We start from the raw sequence: 20,348 nt of genomic DNA, 5'->3' as shown, positions 1-20,348 counted from the left end.
GAAAAGCTTGTTGAAATGAAGGAACGAGTATAGCGTTCACAGTATGAACCCCAGTCGACCAAAGAGTCGTCAAATGGCTCTATCTGGCCAGGTCAACCCCCAACTTGCCTTACTGGCAGCTCCATTCCTGAGCGTAACGGCGGCTTGTATTCCGGCCGCGAGAACCAGGAAAAACGAACTCACTCTTTTCTGCTTCACGCAAATCTTGCTGGCATCATCGTCGCCAAAGAAATCGCACCCCGGTAAAAAGGAAACAAGTTTATTTTAGTGTTATGCCTCTCTACAGTGCCCTCTTTCCTCTTGAGCGATTGGATGAAACGTCCAGACAGACCGTTTGAATCAGGACGATGTGGTACCGTGGTGCTTCCAACTCTCGAAAAAATGTCCTGAATTATGCTGACGCGAACTCTAGTTCGTTATCAGAGACAATTGTGTCGGTGTACTCAAACCTTGCGAATATGTCACGAAGTCGGTGAATAGCGTCTCTGCTTGATGCGTGTCCTCATTATGCATACTTCAAGCCACTTCGACTGTGCATCGACAACGAAGAGAAACACGCGCTGATGCAGGTGTACCCCAACATCAATGAGCGCAGTTTTTCAGGTGATTTGTCAATGACGACGGTTGCAAGTCATGTGAGGAGGAACGCAATGCTTGAAACAACGCTCCTCGTAGAAAACAGTGTTTGGCAGTGCTGTTATTGTTAAAGCGCAGTTTTCTAGGAGATTTGTCAATGACGATGGTTGCAAGTCATGTGAGGAGGAACGCAATGCTTCAAACAACGCTCCTCGTAGAAAACAGTGTTTGGCAGTGCTGTTATTGTTAAAGCGCAGTTTTCGAAGAGATTTGTCAATGACGATGGTTGCAAGTCATGTGAGGAGGAAGGCAATGCTTCAAACAACGCTCCTCGTAGAAAACAGTGTTTGGCAGTGCTGTTATTGTTAAAGCGCAGTTTTCGAGGAGATTTGTCAATGACGATGGTTGCAAGTCATGTGAGCAGGAACGCAATGCTTCAAACAACGCTCCTCGTAGAAAACAGTGTTTGGCAGTGCTGTTATTGTTAAAGCGCAGTTTTTGAGGTGATTTGTCAATGACGACGGTTGCAAGTCATGTGAGGAGGAACGCAATGCTTCAAACAACGCTCCTCGTAGAAAACAGTGTTTGGCAGTGCTGTTATTGTTAAAGCGCAGTTTTCGAGGAGATTTGTCAATGACGATGGTTGCAAGTCATGTGAGCAGGAACGCAATGCTTCAAACAACGCTCCTCGTAGAAAACAGTGTTTGGCAGTGCTGTTATTGTTAAAGGACGTCGGCAAAGACGAGAGTGTGACGTGACACCGAAATCACCACCAGCTCGCGTGCTGCATGGTCAGGGAATTGTAGTGTTTCTCTCACGAATCTCGCCTCTCGCGCCCACCGCGTCCAACTCGCCCGTCTCGCGTTCTCAATCCGAAAGTAACACTGAGATAAACTAGTTGCCTTTCCAGTGGGGTGCGTCTTTTTTGCATAACACATACCTGTATCATATGAACACATGTTTTGCTGGGGAGGAAACTCCGGTATTGCAAAACAAAAATTAGCGTAGACTACTCTGCAACACGAAAAGTACTTGGGGCCTGTGAGTGCAGTGAGCAGTTCTAAACAAATATGGAAAAGACAGTTTAAGAAAACAACTTAGAGAGTAATGTTGAATTGAGAACATTGACTGCGGTCCATTATTTGTGGTTCATCATGTTGAAGTCCATAATCAATTTGTTAGACAATTATAAACCCTGTAGAGCTACTGCAAAAAAAATGACAAGCTGTGGTGAGGCTAGCGACAGCTTTGAAACTCCAGGGTGACTCAAGAATAATTCCTTCAACAGAGGTGTGGATGCCGACATGAACTCAAATGACCCATCTCTTCGATTGCCGTCAATATTCAGAAGCCGTGGGTCCTTAGAACCAAGCTCCTAGAGTTGATATACTGTGCTATAGAACACCGCAATTAGGTTACACTTCTTTAGTTTACTGGAACTATACTGTTGATCAGGTGTAAAGGTGGAAATACCTGTTGTGAAAACTTTCTTGGCGTTGTGTCTTTCCTCACCAATGTCAAAAGGTATTGAAGTAAATTTTTTTCCGTGTTGAGGAATGATTGCGCGAGTCATGTGCTACTCCCCCCCCAAATGTTTAAACCGTATCTGGCTTTGATATGCCGATCTGATGACGCTAGGTTGCATAGTATGAGCGCTTTGTTAGAAAAATGCTGTTACAATTGCCCTGTTGGTAGGTAACTGGTTTTGGCCAGCAGCAAGCAGCTTTGCATAACACATCTCACAAGGAGAGTTTTTTTGGAAACCAGAATATACATCAGGCTCCGGCGCGCGCAATCAGTGCACCGCAGAATCACAAAGAAATGAGCCGCTGTTTCAGTGGCTATGTGCGTCAACGAGCCTTTCATGAATATACATGACTTTATTCACCTCTTCTTCCTCGTGGAATTTCTTGTCGCGAGGTACCAAAGCTACGGACAGAACGTTCAGAGCTCAGCCAGACCAGGAACCACCACCCCTGGCGCCGAATTGCCCAGCCCTAAAGCCACCTGCCGCCCCAGGACGAGCGAAGGTGGCACCGACAGGTGCTGACGCGGCCGCGGCCACGGGGTTCGCCACGGGCTGGGCGTTGAACACAGCGTCGGCGCTCGCTCCGGGTGCGGTGCCCGGCTCGTTGGTGTCCACCGTGGCGCGGAAACCGTTTTCGTCGGCCACGTAGCTCACGGTGCGGAACAGGCCGTTGGCATCGCGGTATCCGTAAGAACCGGTCTTGACATTGTTGGCGTCTCCTTGCTCGTTGTGGAAAAGCTGGGTGCCGTACTCGTCCGTGTTGTCGTACCCGAAACTGTAAGGCTGGGGAGGCTGTAAGCAGAGAAAATGCAGGGAATTGTTCGATTAGCGTGTCGTTGCGTGCGCCAGTAGGCCATCGTTTTCCAATGGCGAATGATTGGTATGATGCGTGCGGATGATAATCACTCGAGCATTATTTGATTTTTTGGGGGTAAAGTCATGCTTCCGTGTTTCCATGGAGAAATCAGGTGTTACAGCAGTTAGATCTGCGAAAAGGTAGCATAATAACAAGGCCTACTTCGTACTTACTTATCTTAGTCGAGAGATCTGAACATAGCCTTGGTCTAGTTAAAATCTTTCTCCTGAGGTACTCAGTACGGGCTGTTGTCCTTTTATAAGCAGTGCTGAATGATAAGTTGGGCTGAAGGAATGTTGTAAGCGCTATACATCTTATCGAAGAAAGCTTGAACTAACGCAAAGTCTTTTATTAAGTGCTGTATTTTTGGTTTGTCGCCTTTCATTTTCCGCTGCTTAATTTCCCGAATTTGAGCTATATTTGTGACGTTGAAACGTTCACTGACACAATGAGTGTCAGCTCATAGTCATTCTGCATGCCTTCTTGTTTGGTTCTTTTTTTTTTACTTGTTGCCCTAAGATCTGTAATATCTAGATCTCTATTTGTTCTGCTTGAATCTGTAACATGATCTGCAGTGTGAAATGAATAGAAAATAAAGAGAAAAAATATCAATATCTTCTGCTGCCAGAGAAGAAACGGAGTCATTAGTGCGTGGCCAAACGAACGAAAGCGGGCCATAAACACTTCTTACCCCGGATGCGTCAGCAGCAGCGAAGCCTGGCGTCGCGGCTGCCGCAACCAGTGGTCCGCCGCGGAAACCTCCTCGCTGGAGGGCGTGGTGGGCGCCGAAGCTGTGGTGGCTGCCCACGCGCTGTTCAGCGACAGCAGTGGCGACAACGCAGGCGACTAAGAACTGCATTTTGAAGAGATGGTCGCAATGAGAAGAATCAGGAGTTCATATAACATAATTGCAAGAGTCTTGGTTTATGGGGGTTAACGTCTCACGTCTCAAAGCGACTAATGCTATGAGGGACGCCGCAGTGAAGGGCTCTGGAAATTTCGGCCACCTGTGGCTCTTTTACGTCCACTGACATCGCACAGTACATGGGCCTCTCCGATTTCCCCTCCATTGAAATTCGAGCGCCGCGGCCGGGATCGAACCCGCTTCTTTCGGGTCAGCAGCCGAGTGCCACACGAGCCATCGCGGCGGCAAATGGCGAGAGTTAAATACACTGTTATCTTAAAAGAAAACTGTCGCGCACAAATGGAAGAGGCTCACAACCGTAGCGCCGAACTATCTACTGAACATTTACTTCAATAAATAGAATCCCCATCATTTCCTTATGATACTGCGAATTCGGTGCCTGCGACCTCTGGGACCGTTTAACAAAGGAATGACGCCAGCTATCGTATAACGAAGGAGTCCTGATTTCCTTAAAAAGGGGTTGTTTTGTCAAGTATACGAAAGTAATTTTTTGAGGGGCTTTTGGCACAGGTTCTCTAACATATGCAGGCTAGCAGGAGGATTAACCGAGAGTCTTGGCCAAAAATATGGATTTGAAAGTCTTTTGGCACACCGCCTTGTTCTTGCCCTAAGAAATCGCTCCTGGGTAAGACTTACAACGCGAGGTCACAAACCGTCTTTGTTAAATCACATCGCTCAATCAAACATTCCAAGCACTTAAAAAAACTATAGAGCGCGCACTGAGAGAAGAACAGCTATGGTTACCTTGGCGATCATCTTCGTAAGAGGGAAATTCCTTCTTCCAGAGAACAAAAACTTTTCCGCTAATCCTAGGTGCTGTCTCGCGTACTCCTGCTGGTTGCAACTGAAGCTGAAACTTTCTGTTGTCGACGGACGGTTTGCAATCACGCTTTTATATTCTTCCCTCACTGGTGGCCATGGTCATAGCATAGTGACGTTGCCGACCTCAGAGGTTGTCACGTGACCACCGCCAGTCCTCGACACACATCGTGTCTTTTTCCCTTGCGCGCCGGAGATTTCGTCTTCACTGACGGTTGCTTCACTTTAGGCACGAAGCGCTTTGAAAGTTAGGGTCACGGTTGCTCGAACAGAATGCACACTTGCCTTGCGGAAGCAAGAGCAACAAGGAAACGGCGTGACTGAGGCTACCGCACTGGATTCTCGAGGCGCTACTTTGTTTCACATGGTGTCAAAGCGAAGCGCACGCGATTGTGGACTGGTGGGAGCACAGCAAACGAAATGCTTGCACACTTGGCGAATACATATGGCAGAGCAGTTATTGCTCGCCGTTGATTTCGCAAGCCTGCGGAAAGAACACTGTCTATGCACAAAAGATACATGGGAGTTTTTTAAGGGCTCGATCGAACCTCAAACGTGCTACTGCATTCGTTTATACAGATGTGATCATGCCGCAATAATAACATACTTGTTGGCGCAAGCTCTTTGATCTGTGCCTGGCATGAGAAAGGAGTACAGATAAAAGGCGAATAATGTGGCTCGTATTTCTTCTACACACAAGTTTTTAAGTTGCGAGTCCATGTTGCTTTAAAAATTGCCTTTTCTCGTGCGCTTCGCTCATAGTTTTTTGCAGAATTTCTATCCTTTTGACCATAAAGATGCCACGTAATCATTGTATATTGTCATTCTTGCTGAAAAAAGAAGCCGCGCATGATTTTTGCAGTGATGTGCTTGGCGTTCGAAGAATTTTCCCTTCAGCGAATTCGAGTTAAATTGATTAATAGTTTTTACGCACTTTTAGAGAATTGTAAGAAATGATACTGTGTTACTTTTCCTGGAGGGAAAAACGGCCTGAAATAAAAGTTTATATATCTAACTGAGGAAATTTTCAATTACGGCATAGGACATCACTAGAATAGCAAGCGCTCATTTACTGAACATCGTACGAGGAGAGGGTTTTTGAAAGCTTTGAGTTATTGGCAGAAGAAGCGGGCCTGCTGGGTGAGCTCAGTCATTCGAGGTTGTGAATGACATGAATCCTCCAGAAATGCAAGTAATCCCATTCCCTAATATTCTACATGAAAAAGCAACGGCCACAGTTGAACCCTTATGGCGTAGTCGCTTATTATAAACTGAACAAAGCCTTATATATCGTTGCGTCCCGGTTTTCTCCCGAATGAAGAAAAGGTTTGGGGCGCTATGCCGGAAGGCCCGAGTTTGGCGCTCGCCCGAGTTTCATCCGAGTTTGCGATGACGGTAGGCAGTGAAAGAAGATAGCGCGGAACGTGCGCAGGCAGCGGACAATAAACTGTAGAGATAAAGCCACGTAAAGGCGATACAAGCGCACCCTGCGGGCCTGTTTCACACTTCAAACACAATATACTGCGCAATACCAGGCCGCAGCGCTACCTGAAGTTATCAGAGCCATATCAGCAATTGCGAAATCGTGACTTCTCTGCTATCTATCTGCACACTCGCCGCTAGCTGTTTGACACGCCTTTTCGGGCGCGTCAAAGGCGGGTCTTCTCTTTCAGGCTCTATCTGTCTCTCCACTTCCGAAGACGAACAGTGCGCACTAGGTGCACTCTTGTATCAACCCTTTCTCTCCTCTCGAATACGTTAAAAGGCGACAGATAATATTATGAACATTTCGTTAATTTCCAAATGTATTTTAAAATCTGAATTCAATAAAGCGTTGTTGAAAAGCATAGCTTTAGGAAATTAACAAAGATTTGACAGTTTCTGCCGCTAGTGGCGATAGTGAGGTCATTGCTTGCAGCGTGGCTTGCATACGAATTAGAGCGGTAGCCCACCGTGCTGAAAACGAGAGAGCTCTTGGGCTGACACGCCGCCGATAGCGCTGCCTTCGACTGGAAAGACTGGGCAACTACTACACGCTGAATCTGTCTTATTTTTCGGCCATTGCGATATTATATTTTATTGTGTCGTATATAAAAATATAACAGACATGCATCTTCTGGCTTGCATAATACACAAAAGCAAAAAACTGAACTGCACTGCACCCCCGCGTCACTGCTGCTGTTTGCAGTGACCTCAGGTGGAGTTCTCCGCTGCTACGGCCGCTGCCGCACCCCGCCATTGCCAACCATTGCTTTTATTTAGTACGCTCTTGGCGAATCTCAGCGGTAGAAATTGGCCGTGCGAGCGGCTGTGATGCGGTGTGGGAATAAAATTGCTGTTTAGCTGTATTCAATGATTCATTACGTATGCCTGTTGTGTGTGACGCCTCTTTAGTGCACTGCGGATGCGAAGAGCTTGCTACCCAGCGACACAACTCATCCTATGTCATCAGACGCTGACTAAAAGCTGTGAAGGTGGTGGCGGGCGTATCTGCGTAGTATTTGTTTACGTCGCGCACATCAAGGTTTTGCGGACTGGTTTTGTCACTAACGTCGATCGCCGTTGCATACCGCAGTGACATCGCAATAGTATCGTTCGGGCAGATGAGAGATCCTGTTTGTAATAATGGAATCGGACTTATAACAGAGAAAGTGTTACGGTTGTGAAGTACGCAGTGCTTGTTGCGTGCTGGGAATTACAAACTCTTTATTGCACTGGATCTAGAGCAGCGACCGTTTGTCGATCCCGAATGAAAGCACGGCTAAGCCAAACACCTGTGATGAGATGTTGTTGGAGTAGGGCGTGCTCCAAGCAACGTTTCGTCGTCGTGCTCTGTGTTTGACGCCTTGCAAGCAGGTGTGACGCTCCGTCAGCGTTGTGCTGTGTCTTACGTGGTTGAAACGTGTTGTGCAGTCTTGGTATGCGAGCGAAGAAATCGGCGGCTTTCGCCACGTTGCGTGTCCTTCGCAGAGGTGCTTAGATTAATCAGCGATGACGTCCGTTTTGCCTGTTATATTTCGATGGTCAACATCGTCGATGTCTGTCAGCAATCAGCACAGCCGCGTGGCATACCTGTAGTCGGCAGGGATGTTGGGAGTGGCCCACCCATAGCGCGTACGCCTATAATTTATGTACGGCACGCCGGGGGCGTGACCAGTGGTTTTGATTGACAGGTGAACTCGGAGCTAAACTAGTGAACGGTGAAGTGCCCCGAATTCATCTCGGGATTGTCATGGCGGCAGCAGCAGCAGCCTGGGTCATCGCTTCCTCTGACGGCAAATGTCAGTACGGCCGGCTGGACCCGTTTACTGCCATGGCCGACGAAGAATTCCAGCGACATTTTCGCCTCTCCAAAACATCGGTACGATGGTTGTGTGAAGAGTTAGGCGACGACCCACGCCTGCGGAGAGTGCGTACAGGGCCTCATTCGCCTTCGATCGAAGAGCAAGTCCTCTACGCCCTCCGGTTCTTCACGACCGGGAGCTTCCAGGGGAGCGTCAGCGCAGACCGCTTTATTGGACGCCACTAAAGCACTGTGAGCCGCTGTGTGAAAGACGTCTCCGACGCGCTTATCGACGCGGCTGTGCAGAAGCCGTGGCTCGCTTTCCCCACGACTGCGGCCGAGCGTGCCTATCTTAATTAAGGAGCGTTTCCTTCTGCGCGGCGGCATCACAGACGTCGTGGGATGCGTCGACGGGACCTACATTGGCGTAAAGGCCCCTTCGAGGTGCAGCCCTGACATGGTGAAGGCCAACTATTTCACGAGGCAGGCATATTATGCACTGAACACAATGGTTGTAAGAATGCTCTGTTTTTGCTTTCATGCATGTCATGGTTAATAGTATGTTCTCCCATTTATTAGTGATAGTGGCCCGTGTACTGTGCAGTGTCAGTGGATGTTGCCCTTCACCATGGCATGCCTCATCGCTTGAATTACTGTGGGGCATTAAACCTGAAAAACCGCTTCCGTTTATCAGTAACTGAGCAGTTTTACACACAGTGTAGATAATTTTTTGCTTTACCTCATGTTTGCGCATGTAATAAGTGCATGGATTTTTCCAGCTATTTCATGCATGCATTTTAATGGGTTTTTAAACGGTAGCATTTGTGTCACTTAGCAGATTGCTTTCTTATGCAATATTCATCGTCGCAATAAATGTTTCACTTTTTCTGAAGTCGAAAAGCTCCTGCCGGAAGCACTGGCGTCTGTAAGCCAGGAAAAGTGGCAAAACTGGTGTGTCCATGTGGAGCAAGTTGAGGCTGAAGCGTGGCAACGCGATATGATTGTTGACGCTGAAATTTAACCGGTTGTCTTCAGCATTTCTGACTCGTGCTACTCCTCCTCTGATGAGTCGAGCACTGATTCCAGTGATGAAGACTTGAGTGGCATCGAGGAACTTGGCTGACTTCGAATTGATGTGTAATACACATGCTACCGGGGAAAGAGAGAGGACTCATTGGCTTGCTGTGATCACCTTTGTGCGTGTGTGGGTGGAAATGTGAAATATGTGTGCATGTGAGTGTGTGTGTTGATCAGTCTACCGAGGAAATTGCAACATTTCCATCAAAAATTGTGAGATTTCTATCAAATCATTGCATTATTGCAATTCATTGCATCAAATTGTATTGGGCAGTAACTTGTAGTGTAGGTGGTGAGGTGGTCGTGTTAACAGTGTCTGTATTGAAGTATAATTTGTAAGGGAATGCAAATAGTACTTTTTCCAATTAGAATACGTAAATTGGTACACGTCGTCAATGTGTGAAGTTTTTGGAAGAGTAATTGCAGAAAAATACAGAGCTTAATCAAGCGTTATGTGAATTATTCGAAAAGTATATGAAAATTTAAGAGCAAATTGGATTCATTTAAAATAATTTTGAACATATACTGTTTGATTCGTTCGACTAACTGAATAGGAATTTATTCAATTATGCTGTCCAAAAAGTTGGAACATTCACAAACCCCTAGGCATTGTCCTCATTTTGTGTGTGAGGGTTGGGAATGGTAAGTATGGGTGTCTGATCTTCATGTCCTCAAAAGGGATTCCTGGTTTGTGTTGCCTTGCATTACTGTCAATCTCTGGTCGTTTTGACATGTTATGCAGTGCCAGTGTTGAGGTAGCCAGTACTGTATGTTTTTTCCTTAATTTTTCGGAGGTGTGAATTATTTCAAGCTGCCTCTTGCTCAGTTGAGTGTGAATTTGTTTCGAGTTATATCTTTGTTTGTACATTGGTCAGGTTTTCGTTTTATGAAATAGTGTTGTTCGATGGCTCCACATTTTTTTTTCAATTTTGGAGCACTTGACTGATTGCGTGTTGGTGTACATCCACTGCACGTGTCCTTTAATTTGTATTCACTGTGATCCATGCCACTGGCTGTTTCCAGAATAAACCATTTCTCGCAAACACTGCGGTGATCAGCATTCTTTATTGTCCTGACTCATTTATAGTTTGCTCTTTCGAAATTTTTTCCTAGCGTTGTACAACTTTTTCTGTATTCTTACTTGACGCTCCCACAGCTTGGAACTCTCATTCCTCATCCTGCCTGAGCAGCTTCTGCTCTTCTAGGAGAGCAGGGAAATCGATCCAAGCTGACTCTTGAGGCAGTACTATTTTCTGTCACTGTGTGAATCAACACTATGTTCAAAATTTAACACTTAACACGGGAAAACCGGCCATATCGAGGTGGTGTGTGTAAATATAATTTGACCAATCAGTTTAATTATACTGCTCTTTTGCCGCATATCCAAGTTATAGAGCTCTCTTCAGTGACAAAGTAAAACGCGCTTTGCTTATGAACGAAAGATATGTTAACAAAACAAAGGAATTGCCGATATGCACAAGAATGTGACACATATACAGTGAGAAAATAGGCGATTAAGAAGTCTAGAACATATTTTCTGTGCTCTTGCATGATAAACCAGCATTCTAAATGAACAGTAAAAAATAATTGTTCTCGCCAAGTCCTTTGGGCTACTCTACAGCACAGTGCCAAAGTCGGTCCCAGACTCTTTTGGCGAAGACTGGATCAGCCGCTAGCCGGTTGCACGCAACAATTCATAACATGCCAGATACCTTAAAAGAGGCCCGCAAAAAAGTGGTCTTCTCGGCAACGGCGAAATCGAAAGTTGCAGACGGCCACTTGTTAATCGGGCCACTGTAGAGCACTCACCACTATGCTAATTAATTAAACCCGGCGAATGAATGTCATCTTTCCACAAACCTCTCGCTTGCATCTAAAAATTATAGTCACAATGCTGCCGAATCGGGAAGAAAACCGCCACTGCTGACCAAAAGCCGGTGAGAGCTCATTGACAACGAATTTCGGACCACTCACATTAACGCGGTATGCATCAAATGAACAGATGCATGCAGCTCATTTCAGAACGCCGCATAATATTCAAGCGATTCTGAACAAAACGAGTTTTCTCATTCAAGTGACGCGAAATTCAACTTGCGATGAAAAAAAAATGTGCGAATAAAAAAGTTTCACCATGCAGGATTTGAACCCACCCACTCCCATTGTCTGTCGACTCTCCGGAGCGACGCGTTAGACCACACGGCCACAGAACTTTTCTTCTCCTTCTTCATTGCATTTTCACAACCGGTACAAAGAAGTAAAACTTGTGAGCAACACTTGCACTGACACGGCAGGCGCGGAGCGATACACCTCTCTTTGTTCTTTTTTTTTTTGCAGACTACTTCTGTAGTCTTCACAGCGTTGCACATGTACCTCGTCGCCATTGGCAGTCAGCTGATGACGGGACCGTTGCGTTGGTAGTGTTCCCTCGCGGTACAAAGGAAAATTTAATAATGCATGAATCACTCTAAAGCGCTTTAAATCACAATCTTGCACACGATAAAATGCTTATAAAGGTGTACTAAGTGCATTATAAAATTAAACAAACCTCGTTTGTCTAATTGCAGACGCAAAGCACTTGGTGGAGCGACACACAAATGAAAAGTGCACCGGTGGTTGGCTCACGTGACCCGTTGTTTGTAGACCGCCCAAGAAGCCCATGAGGTGGCGCCGATGTGATGATAAAGCACGGAATATATCCAGGTAACCCAATGAAGTTGGAGGCGTGACGAGGGTGGGATTTTGTCTTGCTACCATTAGTTCACTCATCTGAGGGCGTCGCTAGAGCTCGGGAAGATTCCGAGTTTCAGCAAACTCGGACCTTCCAGCATAACGCCCCTGGTTTAGTTTATTGGGGTTTAACGTCCCAAAGCAAATCAGGCTATGAGGGACGCCGTAGCGAAAAGCTCCAGAAATTTGGACCACCTGGGGTTCTTTAACATGCGCTGGCATCGCAGAGCACATGGGCCTCTAGAATTTCGGCTTCATCGAAATTCAGCCGCCGCGGCCGGGATCGAACCCACGTCTTTCGGGTGTGTAGCCGAGCGCCGTAACCACTGAGCCACCGCGGCGGGGCAAGAAAAGGTGAAAGACGTCCGATCCACCCAGCTCCTCCGCTAGCATAATTTATTAATAGGTGATCTTACTGATAATTTACGACATTGACGATCATTGGCTTTTAATTTATATATTTTTACGACTAAGGGCTTCATTACACAATTTAACTACTGAGGGGCTTGATATCAGTTTTTGCCCTTGACAGGTTCTGCCTTTTTCTATGTTTTCATGAATGAATGTTGCATCCTGGGCTTAGACAATAACTGTAGAGGAGGGCATAGATTTCTGATCGTTAAAGGCGTTCGGCGCAAGCCAGAGCCGCAGCGCTCACAATTTTCCGTTTTCTGCCCACGATTCAGTGCGGTTGCCTCGTGTAAGAAAGGTCCGAAACTTTGGACCCACATCAGCGTACTGCAACCTCCGAGGAATGGCTGTGGCCGCCGGGCGGATGTCTTTCTAACGGGATATTAGAGTGCATTTCATCACTTGTCGCGTCATGATCAAGGTAAATCCGTTCTTGTTCAATGAACGTGCTGTTCTTGGACCGGCAAACAATACCTAATAGCTGCGGAGCATTCCGCCGTGTCGGGTGCCAGCCACATCTGCGCATGCGCCGTTTTGCCATGGAAACCAGGAGCCCATTCGGTATACGCACGAAAACTTTGCTGAGATTAACACAAGACGGAAGGCAGAAACGCGCACACACACACGAATGCAAACACACACCCATACACACACGAGCGAGTTTTTGTGTACGTGTTTCACCCTCGATCTTGTGTTATTCTGCGCAAAGTTTTCCTGAATATGTCGCTACACCAACTGGCCCAACGTTCTGCTCTACTAAGTTCCATCCGGCAAAAGACGTGCTTTCGCACGTTGATTCTCTTTAAGTACGTTAAACCCTTACAATTTGAAGGTAAAAAAAAAATGCTGATGGTTTATATTGGTTAAACCTAGTGTGTGTACGCGAAAGCTTCTCACACGCTGCCGAACGGGTTGTCAGCGAATTTCTAGTGAAACTGCCTCGTTGCAGTTCCAAATTCACTGAGACGAATCACGTGGTTAGTCCGTCTCTCTGACTCAAGGTTTATTCGATTTGGCTGCACTGTTTGCACTAGTTCTGGTAAGTTCCAAGAAGGTTCTGACTACGTGCAGATGGCGTGTAGCTACAGTTCAACTGGTTCAAGTGCAGCACGACGCCAGCGCCACCAACGCTCCTCACTTGCTACTTAAAACGAATGCACACAGTGCAGGCCTTGTCGTCTGCATTGCGCGCCGCAAACAAAGGGGAGCGCTCATTTCCATGCGTTGTCGAGGTGTTGGGCTGCAGTGACCTGTGGTTCGCGATACTTTTACTGCTGCAGTGCTGCGTGCTGTCGAAGAGAATGGCGCGCGTGCCAAATGTAGGCATGTATGTGGAGGCGGCAATACAGCTTATGGAGACGGACAGCGAAGACGACGACGATGTGCTCGTGGCTGTGGCTTGTGTACTTTCGAGACAACAGCGCAATCGTGTGCCGATGTACTGTGAGGGTGTTGTGACTAGATATTACAATCAGGAATTTAAGAGGCATTTCCGGCTTTCACGGGAAACTTTTGAAGGCCTGTATTCACAGTTTAAAATGTCGTCTTTTTTCCCAAGTGCTGGACGAGGACGGCCGCAAATCCTCGCAGACAAGACGTGCCTTATTGCGCTGGCCTACCTTGGTTCGCAGACGTCAATGTTTTCTATTGCAGACAAGTTTGATGTGACTGACTCATCGGTGAACGCATGCGTGCAGAGTCGTGCAGTTTCTACATTCCATCAGCGGAGAAGTCATACGCTGGCCCACAGGTGCGGAGATCGCCCGCATTAAGGCTGGCTTTTTAGCCAAAAGTTCTGGAAAAGGGCCACGCAACACTAGTGGGATGCATTGATGGCTCCCACATAGAAATTTTGATTCCAGATGAGTCGACACACTCCTACTATAACAGGAAGAAATGGCCCTCGATAATTCTTCAGGGCATTTGTGATCATGAAAACAAATTTCTTGACGTGTGTATCGGATTTCCGGGATCTGTGCATGACGCCCGTGTTTTGAGAGAGGGCCCATTTTATGGGAATGCTGCAGCGCTGTGCAGCGATGGATACCTATTGGGGGATAGTGCGTATCCGCTAATGCCTTGGCTGCTCACTCCATATCGCGATAATGAGGCCACGTTTCCGTCGTGGAAAAAAAGGTTCAATAGGAGGCTCAGCCAACAGCGAGTTACCATTGAAAACTCGTTTGGCCTCCTGAAACAGCGTTTCAGAAGGCTGTACCTTGCAGATTCAAAGACAGTAATGCAGGCATGCTTCGTAGTTATGGCAACACGTGTTTTGCACAACCTGTGCAATGAGGACAGAGATGCTCTGCAAGAAGCATCTGTGCCACAGCAGGAAGACGTGGGCAATGAAGATGTGCAGCACGATGTCGACTGCACTTTGGTAGACACCGCCGAAGCCAAGAGATATGCCATTGCGATGCAGCAGTGCTAAGATGTGTGCTAAAGTGAACAATAAATGTTCTTCCGTTTCCCTGCCAAATGGTGTGTTTATTGTCATCTTGATGGTTGCAAAAGTGTTGAGTATTTTGGTGAACAAATCGCCTATGAATATGCTATATTAGTTGGTCGATAACGAATGTTCACACTGAAGTTTTGCAGAAATTAAGGTGAGGGATATTTCTGCTACCACATTCCTGGCTAGTTGCTTGACACATTACTATTATTCAGTCATGAGTGGAGTTGATTTGGCCCGGTAACAAGTGGACTTTAGCAATCTGCATGTCCTTTTGTTAGTGCTTTGGAATGAGTGCGAAGGAATCTGACAAGAATACCACCATGGCAAGAATGAACCTGAGCTCTTTGAAAAAAGTTTATTTCATGCCGGTAATTTCTACAGGAGGTGTCTCCTGACAGTTCTATACTTGCTGCGGTTTGTTGCCCTGAACTTGCTTCTCAAACAAATCAATAAGGCGGTCCAGCCGCATCATTTTTTCATTGTGGCGCTTCTGCCGGCCGTCTTCCATCCTTTCCAAAGTGCGGCTTAGGTTCTGTGCAGCCGACACACTACGTCGCTTCCTTTGTGGCTGTGCTGGCCTTTCAACCGCAGCTGGCAGCGAAAGCGGCGGTTCCTCGGTGTCCTCGGTTGGGTCACCGGTGGTGTTGCTAGAAGTACATATTCACAAATGCTCAATAATGAACGCTTTATCACTCACTAACCAGCACTTACTCCGAATTTCCTGGTTGCGACAAAAGTGGTGCCCTTCCAGGCACCAGAACAACTGGAGGGCTTATGTGATGCTCCTTCTCGAGGAGGCCTGATAGCTCCCTGCATGTCACAGTAAGTCAGAGCAGCGCTAAGAGCAAAATAGGACAAAAATATAATAGCTGTAACTTACTCTTCAAAGCCGCAAATCACACGGTTATGACCCGACGAATTGTTTTTTTTTCTTTGCATTTTTGTAGGCCCGTTCAAGGGATTTCCATTTATTTTCCGCCTGTGTCAGCGTCAGGCTCCCACCAAACTCCGCGTTGATAAGGTCAGTGATCCTCCGCCACATCAACTTTTTGGTTCTGAGTATGAAGCAAATAATTAAATTTAAGGCGCTGATCTACAATACATGGATGGTATGCAAGGTAAACAAAAAGTGCAATCGTTCAACTCACCGAAATCCCCCTTTCTTGCCTACAAGGTCTATGAACTCGGAATATTTACTGATAAGAAATTTTGTTTTCCGGGTGCTCCAAAGGTCGTAATCGATTTCTTGATGGCCTCCCGTTTGCCGCTCAGAATCTGGATGGTCGGCCGAAGCAGATAGGGGGTCTTCAAAGGCAGGGGGGCTGGCAGGCGGTGCTTGGCAGGGGGGTGTTCCGGCAGCCTCTTGGGAGAATACCAGCGTGTAACGCTCCCCGTCTGCAGTAGAAAAATGAAATTCGTTCACAGCACATTTTGACAGCAGAGCTTTTTAGACTACAGCTGCCTTGACGAGCGCCAACATTTATGCGCGCCCAGAATCACCGAGACTTCTTTGTGTTTGTGTGTAAGTAAAAATGTATTTCCTAAATGAAGCACAAAAAGCGGCTGCTGTCGCTCAAAAAACTGATAACATCGAAACAGGCGACTAATGCCGCTCAAAGATGCACTTGTGTAATCAAAATTATGTCTGCACAGCGCGCACACGCACCACACACACGTGCGCACTATAACCGCACATGACCGACCTTAAAACACAAGGGACCACGTTTCGTAGTGCAATACGAGACATTAAATTGAGCACCGAAGAGAAAATATACATATAAATAGCGCTCAAAACTGCGCGCGTACTGTTTATTATTATTTTTTTTGTCTTTTCAAGCGGTGACACCGTGCTCAAGGCAGTCGCGCCTCGGTACTCACCTGCTGTCTGATAAACGTAGCCGCTGCCGTCCCGCAGGAATGATCCGTCAGGATTTAAGACAATCGTAGCGTCTTTTTCTCTGCCGTCGGTACCACGAATGACCATCGTCGTTTGCTCGGAATTTGGCATGCAAGAGCCCATCGCTGCATTTTCGCTGCACTTCCTCGCCAAGCAGTTCAGAAAATTTGTGAACTCGCGCTGAACTAGACCTGCACCTTTGCAAAAGAAATAGCGAGGTGCAGGGGGCGCGCGCTGCACTCAAAAAACGAGTACAGAGGTGCTGCACTCTCTGAACTAGTTCAGAAAGTGCAGCCAAATCGAGTAAACCTTCAATTTCCATCTGCTGTTGTTGAGCAGACGTCAAGGCGGCGGCTTCGTTCGCGGCTTGGTGTCGTCGCTTGTCCGCTTCTTGTCGTCGTCGTTTAGCGAGCCGTACTTCCCGTTCTCCAGGTGTCTCAGCCGCCCGCTTGGCCTTCCTTGCTTCCTTCTCGCGTTGTCGGCCGGGCTTGTGCCATGCTACGACTTCGGGATCCGTCGATGTAGCTTCTCATAGCCTTTGCTGATGCAGTACTGAGTACGTACGCTTGCAATCGGCCTCTTCGTCCATTTCGCATCTGACAAGCGAGCGCACGATAACGCTGACAAGCGAGCGCAGCAGCGCGCACCGCTGCGGAAACAACATGGCGCATGCGCAGTGAGGCGCAAAGCTCAGCCGATGGAACAGCCGATGAAAACCGAGTAAAAGAGAGTGACTAACCATGTGATTCGTGAGAGTGAATTGGTTTGCCAGTGAATGCCAAAACGCTTGTTGCCCATCATTCAATTTAGTCATGAAGGTTCTACTGTTAAGCCTTAGTTTCCTGGTTTAGTCAGTGAACACTCCTACATAGCGTCAATGCAATGTGTCCCATAGATTATAAACTGAATCTCTTTTGGTTCTGCAGAAGCCTTGCTGTGATATATAGCCAAATTATTCGCAGCTACAGATTAATATGATATAGAAGTAACATCCTTTCAGTTCACATAACTGAGAAAAAGATCGAAACATACCTGAACATGTAGAAAGAGTGGAAAAGAACGTCTTCGCTGATTCATTTTATTATGGAGGTGCGAACCTGTGGAAAGCATTAAGAAAGTAATTGTAATTTTTGTACCACACAGTGACCGATAATTCTAAGAATAATCGATTGCAATGAGAAAGTAGATATGCCCAAAATAGCTCCAAACTAAAGAAAAAGAGAACCAAATTCTCAAAATGCTCAGAAATTACCGGGAGAAACACAAAAAAAGCAAAATTAAGTACTTGTGACATTTGGCATGACTAATAAACATTCTTTTTTAAGTAAGCAGAAAAAAGTGTAGCTGGTGAAATAAGTGTAAACAAGCTAGCCTGCACTGATGTTATGCATTTCATTTAACGCCTGTAGCTTTAAGGATTCCGGTGAGCAGGGTGGAATATGTAGCAACCCTGCACAAGCGACACGTTGCATACACTCGTTTCAATCTGACCGATATTGCAATCCATGGTAGAAAGAGGCATGAAGATGGGTACGTTTGCAACATAAAAAGTCAGTAATGTTGAATTTGCATGCTTAGCCAAATTTCGACAAGAGCCTGGGTGACTACAAGTCCTCTTGTCGAAACATTGGCTAAACACACCTTAGTTACAGCCCCCGCGGTGGCTCAGTGGTTATGGTGCTCGGCTGCGGACCCGAAAGACGCGGGTTCGATCCCGGCCGCGGCGGCTGGAATTTCTTTGGAGGAGAAATTCTAGAGGCCCGTGTACTGTGCGATGTCAGTGCACGTTAAAGAACCCCAGTTGGTCGAAATTTCCGGAGCCCTCCACTACGGCGTCTCTGATAGCCTTAGTCGCTTTGGGACGTTAAACCCCATAAACCAAACGCCTTAGTTAGACGACCGACTTAACCGTGGTTAAGTTTGCCTCAGTTAATACTAGCCCTGTTGTGCGCTGTTAGAACGAGAGCCTAACCGCAGTTATGCCTCAAACCACTGTTATCGGTAGCTGAGGTTGGCTACCTCAGTCAAGCGGCTAACTGAAAAATGGCTGCCACCGTGTCGGCTGAGCCCGCGATGCCCGCTGCCACATCAAGTGAACAGAAGCGTGTCATCTGGTCTGTTGCCGCAACAGGAGCATTGATATGCATCAGGGAGGACAATCTCTCGGCTCTGCTGTGAAATACGCGCAATGCGAAAATATACAGCGCCATGGCGGACTCCCTGAACGCAGGCCTGCCGGGAGATGAAGGCCCGTATTCAGCGAAGCAAATACGGCAGAAGCTGAAAAACCTCAATAAGCACTACCGGTAAGTACGAAAGCAATTTCATACAATGGTGTAGTTTACAAGCTATTTTATTGCTTTTTAAGTGTTGGTATCCGGTGCGCTGCGCGTACGCACGAACATTCGCCGTGCTGCACGGTGCTTCGTCCGGCGTGACAACTACTCCGCTGTAAATAGAATACATTACTGTTTTTCTGGCTGACCTTTGCTGTGCGCGGATTGTTATTGCCCTGAACTCGGTTCGGTTGAACTGACCACTTGCATGTCTACTAATGGTAACCACATCAAGTGATGATTATTCTGCAAGTGTGCCAGCAGCCAGGAAAATGCTTTACAATTACGCCCGAGGAAGAAGCTCCAACTTCAAGATCAGATTCGACAAGCTTGTCATGAACAACAGGCACTTTAGATACAACGCAAGCACGAATTCTGTCGAGGAAGTGCAATTATAGCCATTGCCGCCCGCTTCCAGGCCGCCACCACGCCACCCGCCACAGCCCCCACGCGTGCGTCACTTCGCACCGACTTGTCAGACATTAGCCGTCCTACTAGCCAACATTCGCAGCTACCTGCCCAAGAAAGACGCTGTAGATGTCTTCCTAAACGATAGCGGTACAGATATAGCTATATTTACTGAGTCGTGGCTAACGTCGGATGTTTCGAACGACGAGCTTCTGCATGATGCATCATCATTTGCGGTCTACAGGCGTAACAGAGTGGGCCGGAGGGGGGGCGGTGTTCTTGTTTTAGTGAAATCGAATGTGCCATATTTCTCCCTTTTATCAACCAGCAATCATGAAATTACTGCTATTAAGTTATGCTTCCTTCAAGTACAATCATATTAATTGCATGCTACCGTCCTCCTGACTGCGACACTTCATTTCTTGACGAACTGTATTCAATACTACTGGACCTCAAGGCCCGTTTTCCCCATGCAAGTCACTTAATTTGTGGCGACTTCAATTTCCCTGATATTAACTGGCCGGACTTACCTGCACATAGCACCCAATCGAAGCAGTTTTTGGATATAGTGCTTACTTTCAACCTTTCTCAACAAGTGGACGTACCAACACGGCTCAACAATACTCTTGACCTTGTTCTTGCTTCTAACTCCGATTCTATTCAGTCATTATCATGCATTGCTGGCTTCAGTGATCATTGCACCTTATTGTTCAACTTATCTGTGCCGGTCTCTACTCGTCAACCATCAGTCAAGTATATTCGTGACTATAACAAGGCCAATATTCCAAGTATTATCTCAGAGTTAGGCAACTTCCTCAATCATTTCCGTATGTGCTCCGCAGCAAGAACAGTTAATGATAATTGGTTACTATTCAAAAGAAAGTTATTATTACTTATCGATATACACGTTCCCCTTGTATGCATTCGAGGTGACGCAAGCAGACCATGGTTTTCTAATGCACTCAGAAAACTTTCAAGGAAAAAGAAACGCCTCTTCCGTGTAGCAAAGCACTCGGGCTGCCCACAACATGGAAAAGGTATTTCTCG

The 20,348-nt window shown here is 46.7% G+C and overlaps 2 protein-coding genes across 2 annotated transcripts; both read right to left on the bottom strand.

Annotated features, from left to right (window-relative positions):
* Positions 1-2,436: 2,436 nt before the first annotated feature.
* On the bottom strand, positions 2,437-4,763 carry LOC149344986 (uncharacterized). The gene is made up of 3 exons (XM_089542703.1): positions 4,630-4,763; positions 3,652-3,813; positions 2,437-2,896 (listed from the first exon to the last, which is right to left on the bottom strand). The coding sequence occupies exons 1-3, from the start codon at positions 4,639-4,641 to the stop codon at positions 2,528-2,530; spliced, it is 543 nt and encodes a 180-aa protein (XP_089398829.1). The 5' UTR covers positions 4,642-4,763; the 3' UTR covers positions 2,437-2,527.
* A 10,297-nt stretch (positions 4,764-15,060) lies between these two features.
* On the bottom strand, positions 15,061-15,787 carry LOC149344985 (uncharacterized). Its single transcript, XM_089547341.1, has 3 exons — positions 15,541-15,787; positions 15,372-15,470; positions 15,061-15,307 (listed from the first exon to the last, which is right to left on the bottom strand). The coding sequence occupies exons 1-3, from the start codon at positions 15,597-15,599 to the stop codon at positions 15,061-15,063; spliced, it is 405 nt and encodes a 134-aa protein (XP_089403467.1). The 5' UTR covers positions 15,600-15,787.
* Between the last annotated feature and the right edge of the window lie 4,561 nt (positions 15,788-20,348).

The sequence above is a fragment of the Amblyomma mixtum genome, chromosome 5 (genome assembly GCF_055824585.1).
Source record: "Amblyomma mixtum isolate Tamu chromosome 5, ASM5582458v1, whole genome shotgun sequence".
NCBI lineage: Eukaryota > Metazoa > Arthropoda > Arachnida > Ixodida > Ixodidae > Amblyomma > Amblyomma mixtum.
The sequence above is the reverse complement of the archived record's forward strand: the minus strand, read 5'-3'. Positions and strand labels throughout refer to the sequence as shown.

What these genes read in the sequence shown, in the direction of transcription:
- LOC149344986 (XM_089542703.1), bottom strand. An exon ending in CTGCTGCTGACGCATCCGGG is followed by an intron (nt 2,897 to 3,651) that starts GTAAGAAGTGTT and finishes CTCTGCTTACAG; the next exon opens with CCTCCCCAGCCTTACAGTTT.
- LOC149344985 (XM_089547341.1), bottom strand. Translation starts at nt 15,599, where the DNA reads ATGCAAAGAAAAAAAAACAATTCGTCGGGTCATAACCGTGTGATTTGC. An exon ending in GTGATTTGCGGCTTTGAAGA is followed by an intron (nt 15,471 to 15,540) that starts GTAAGTTACAGC and finishes TGTGACATGCAG; the next exon opens with GGAGCTATCAGGCCTCCTCG. An exon ending in TCGCAACCAGGAAATTCGGA is followed by an intron (nt 15,308 to 15,371) that starts GTAAGTGCTGGT and finishes ATGTACTTCTAG; the next exon opens with CAACACCACCGGTGACCCAA.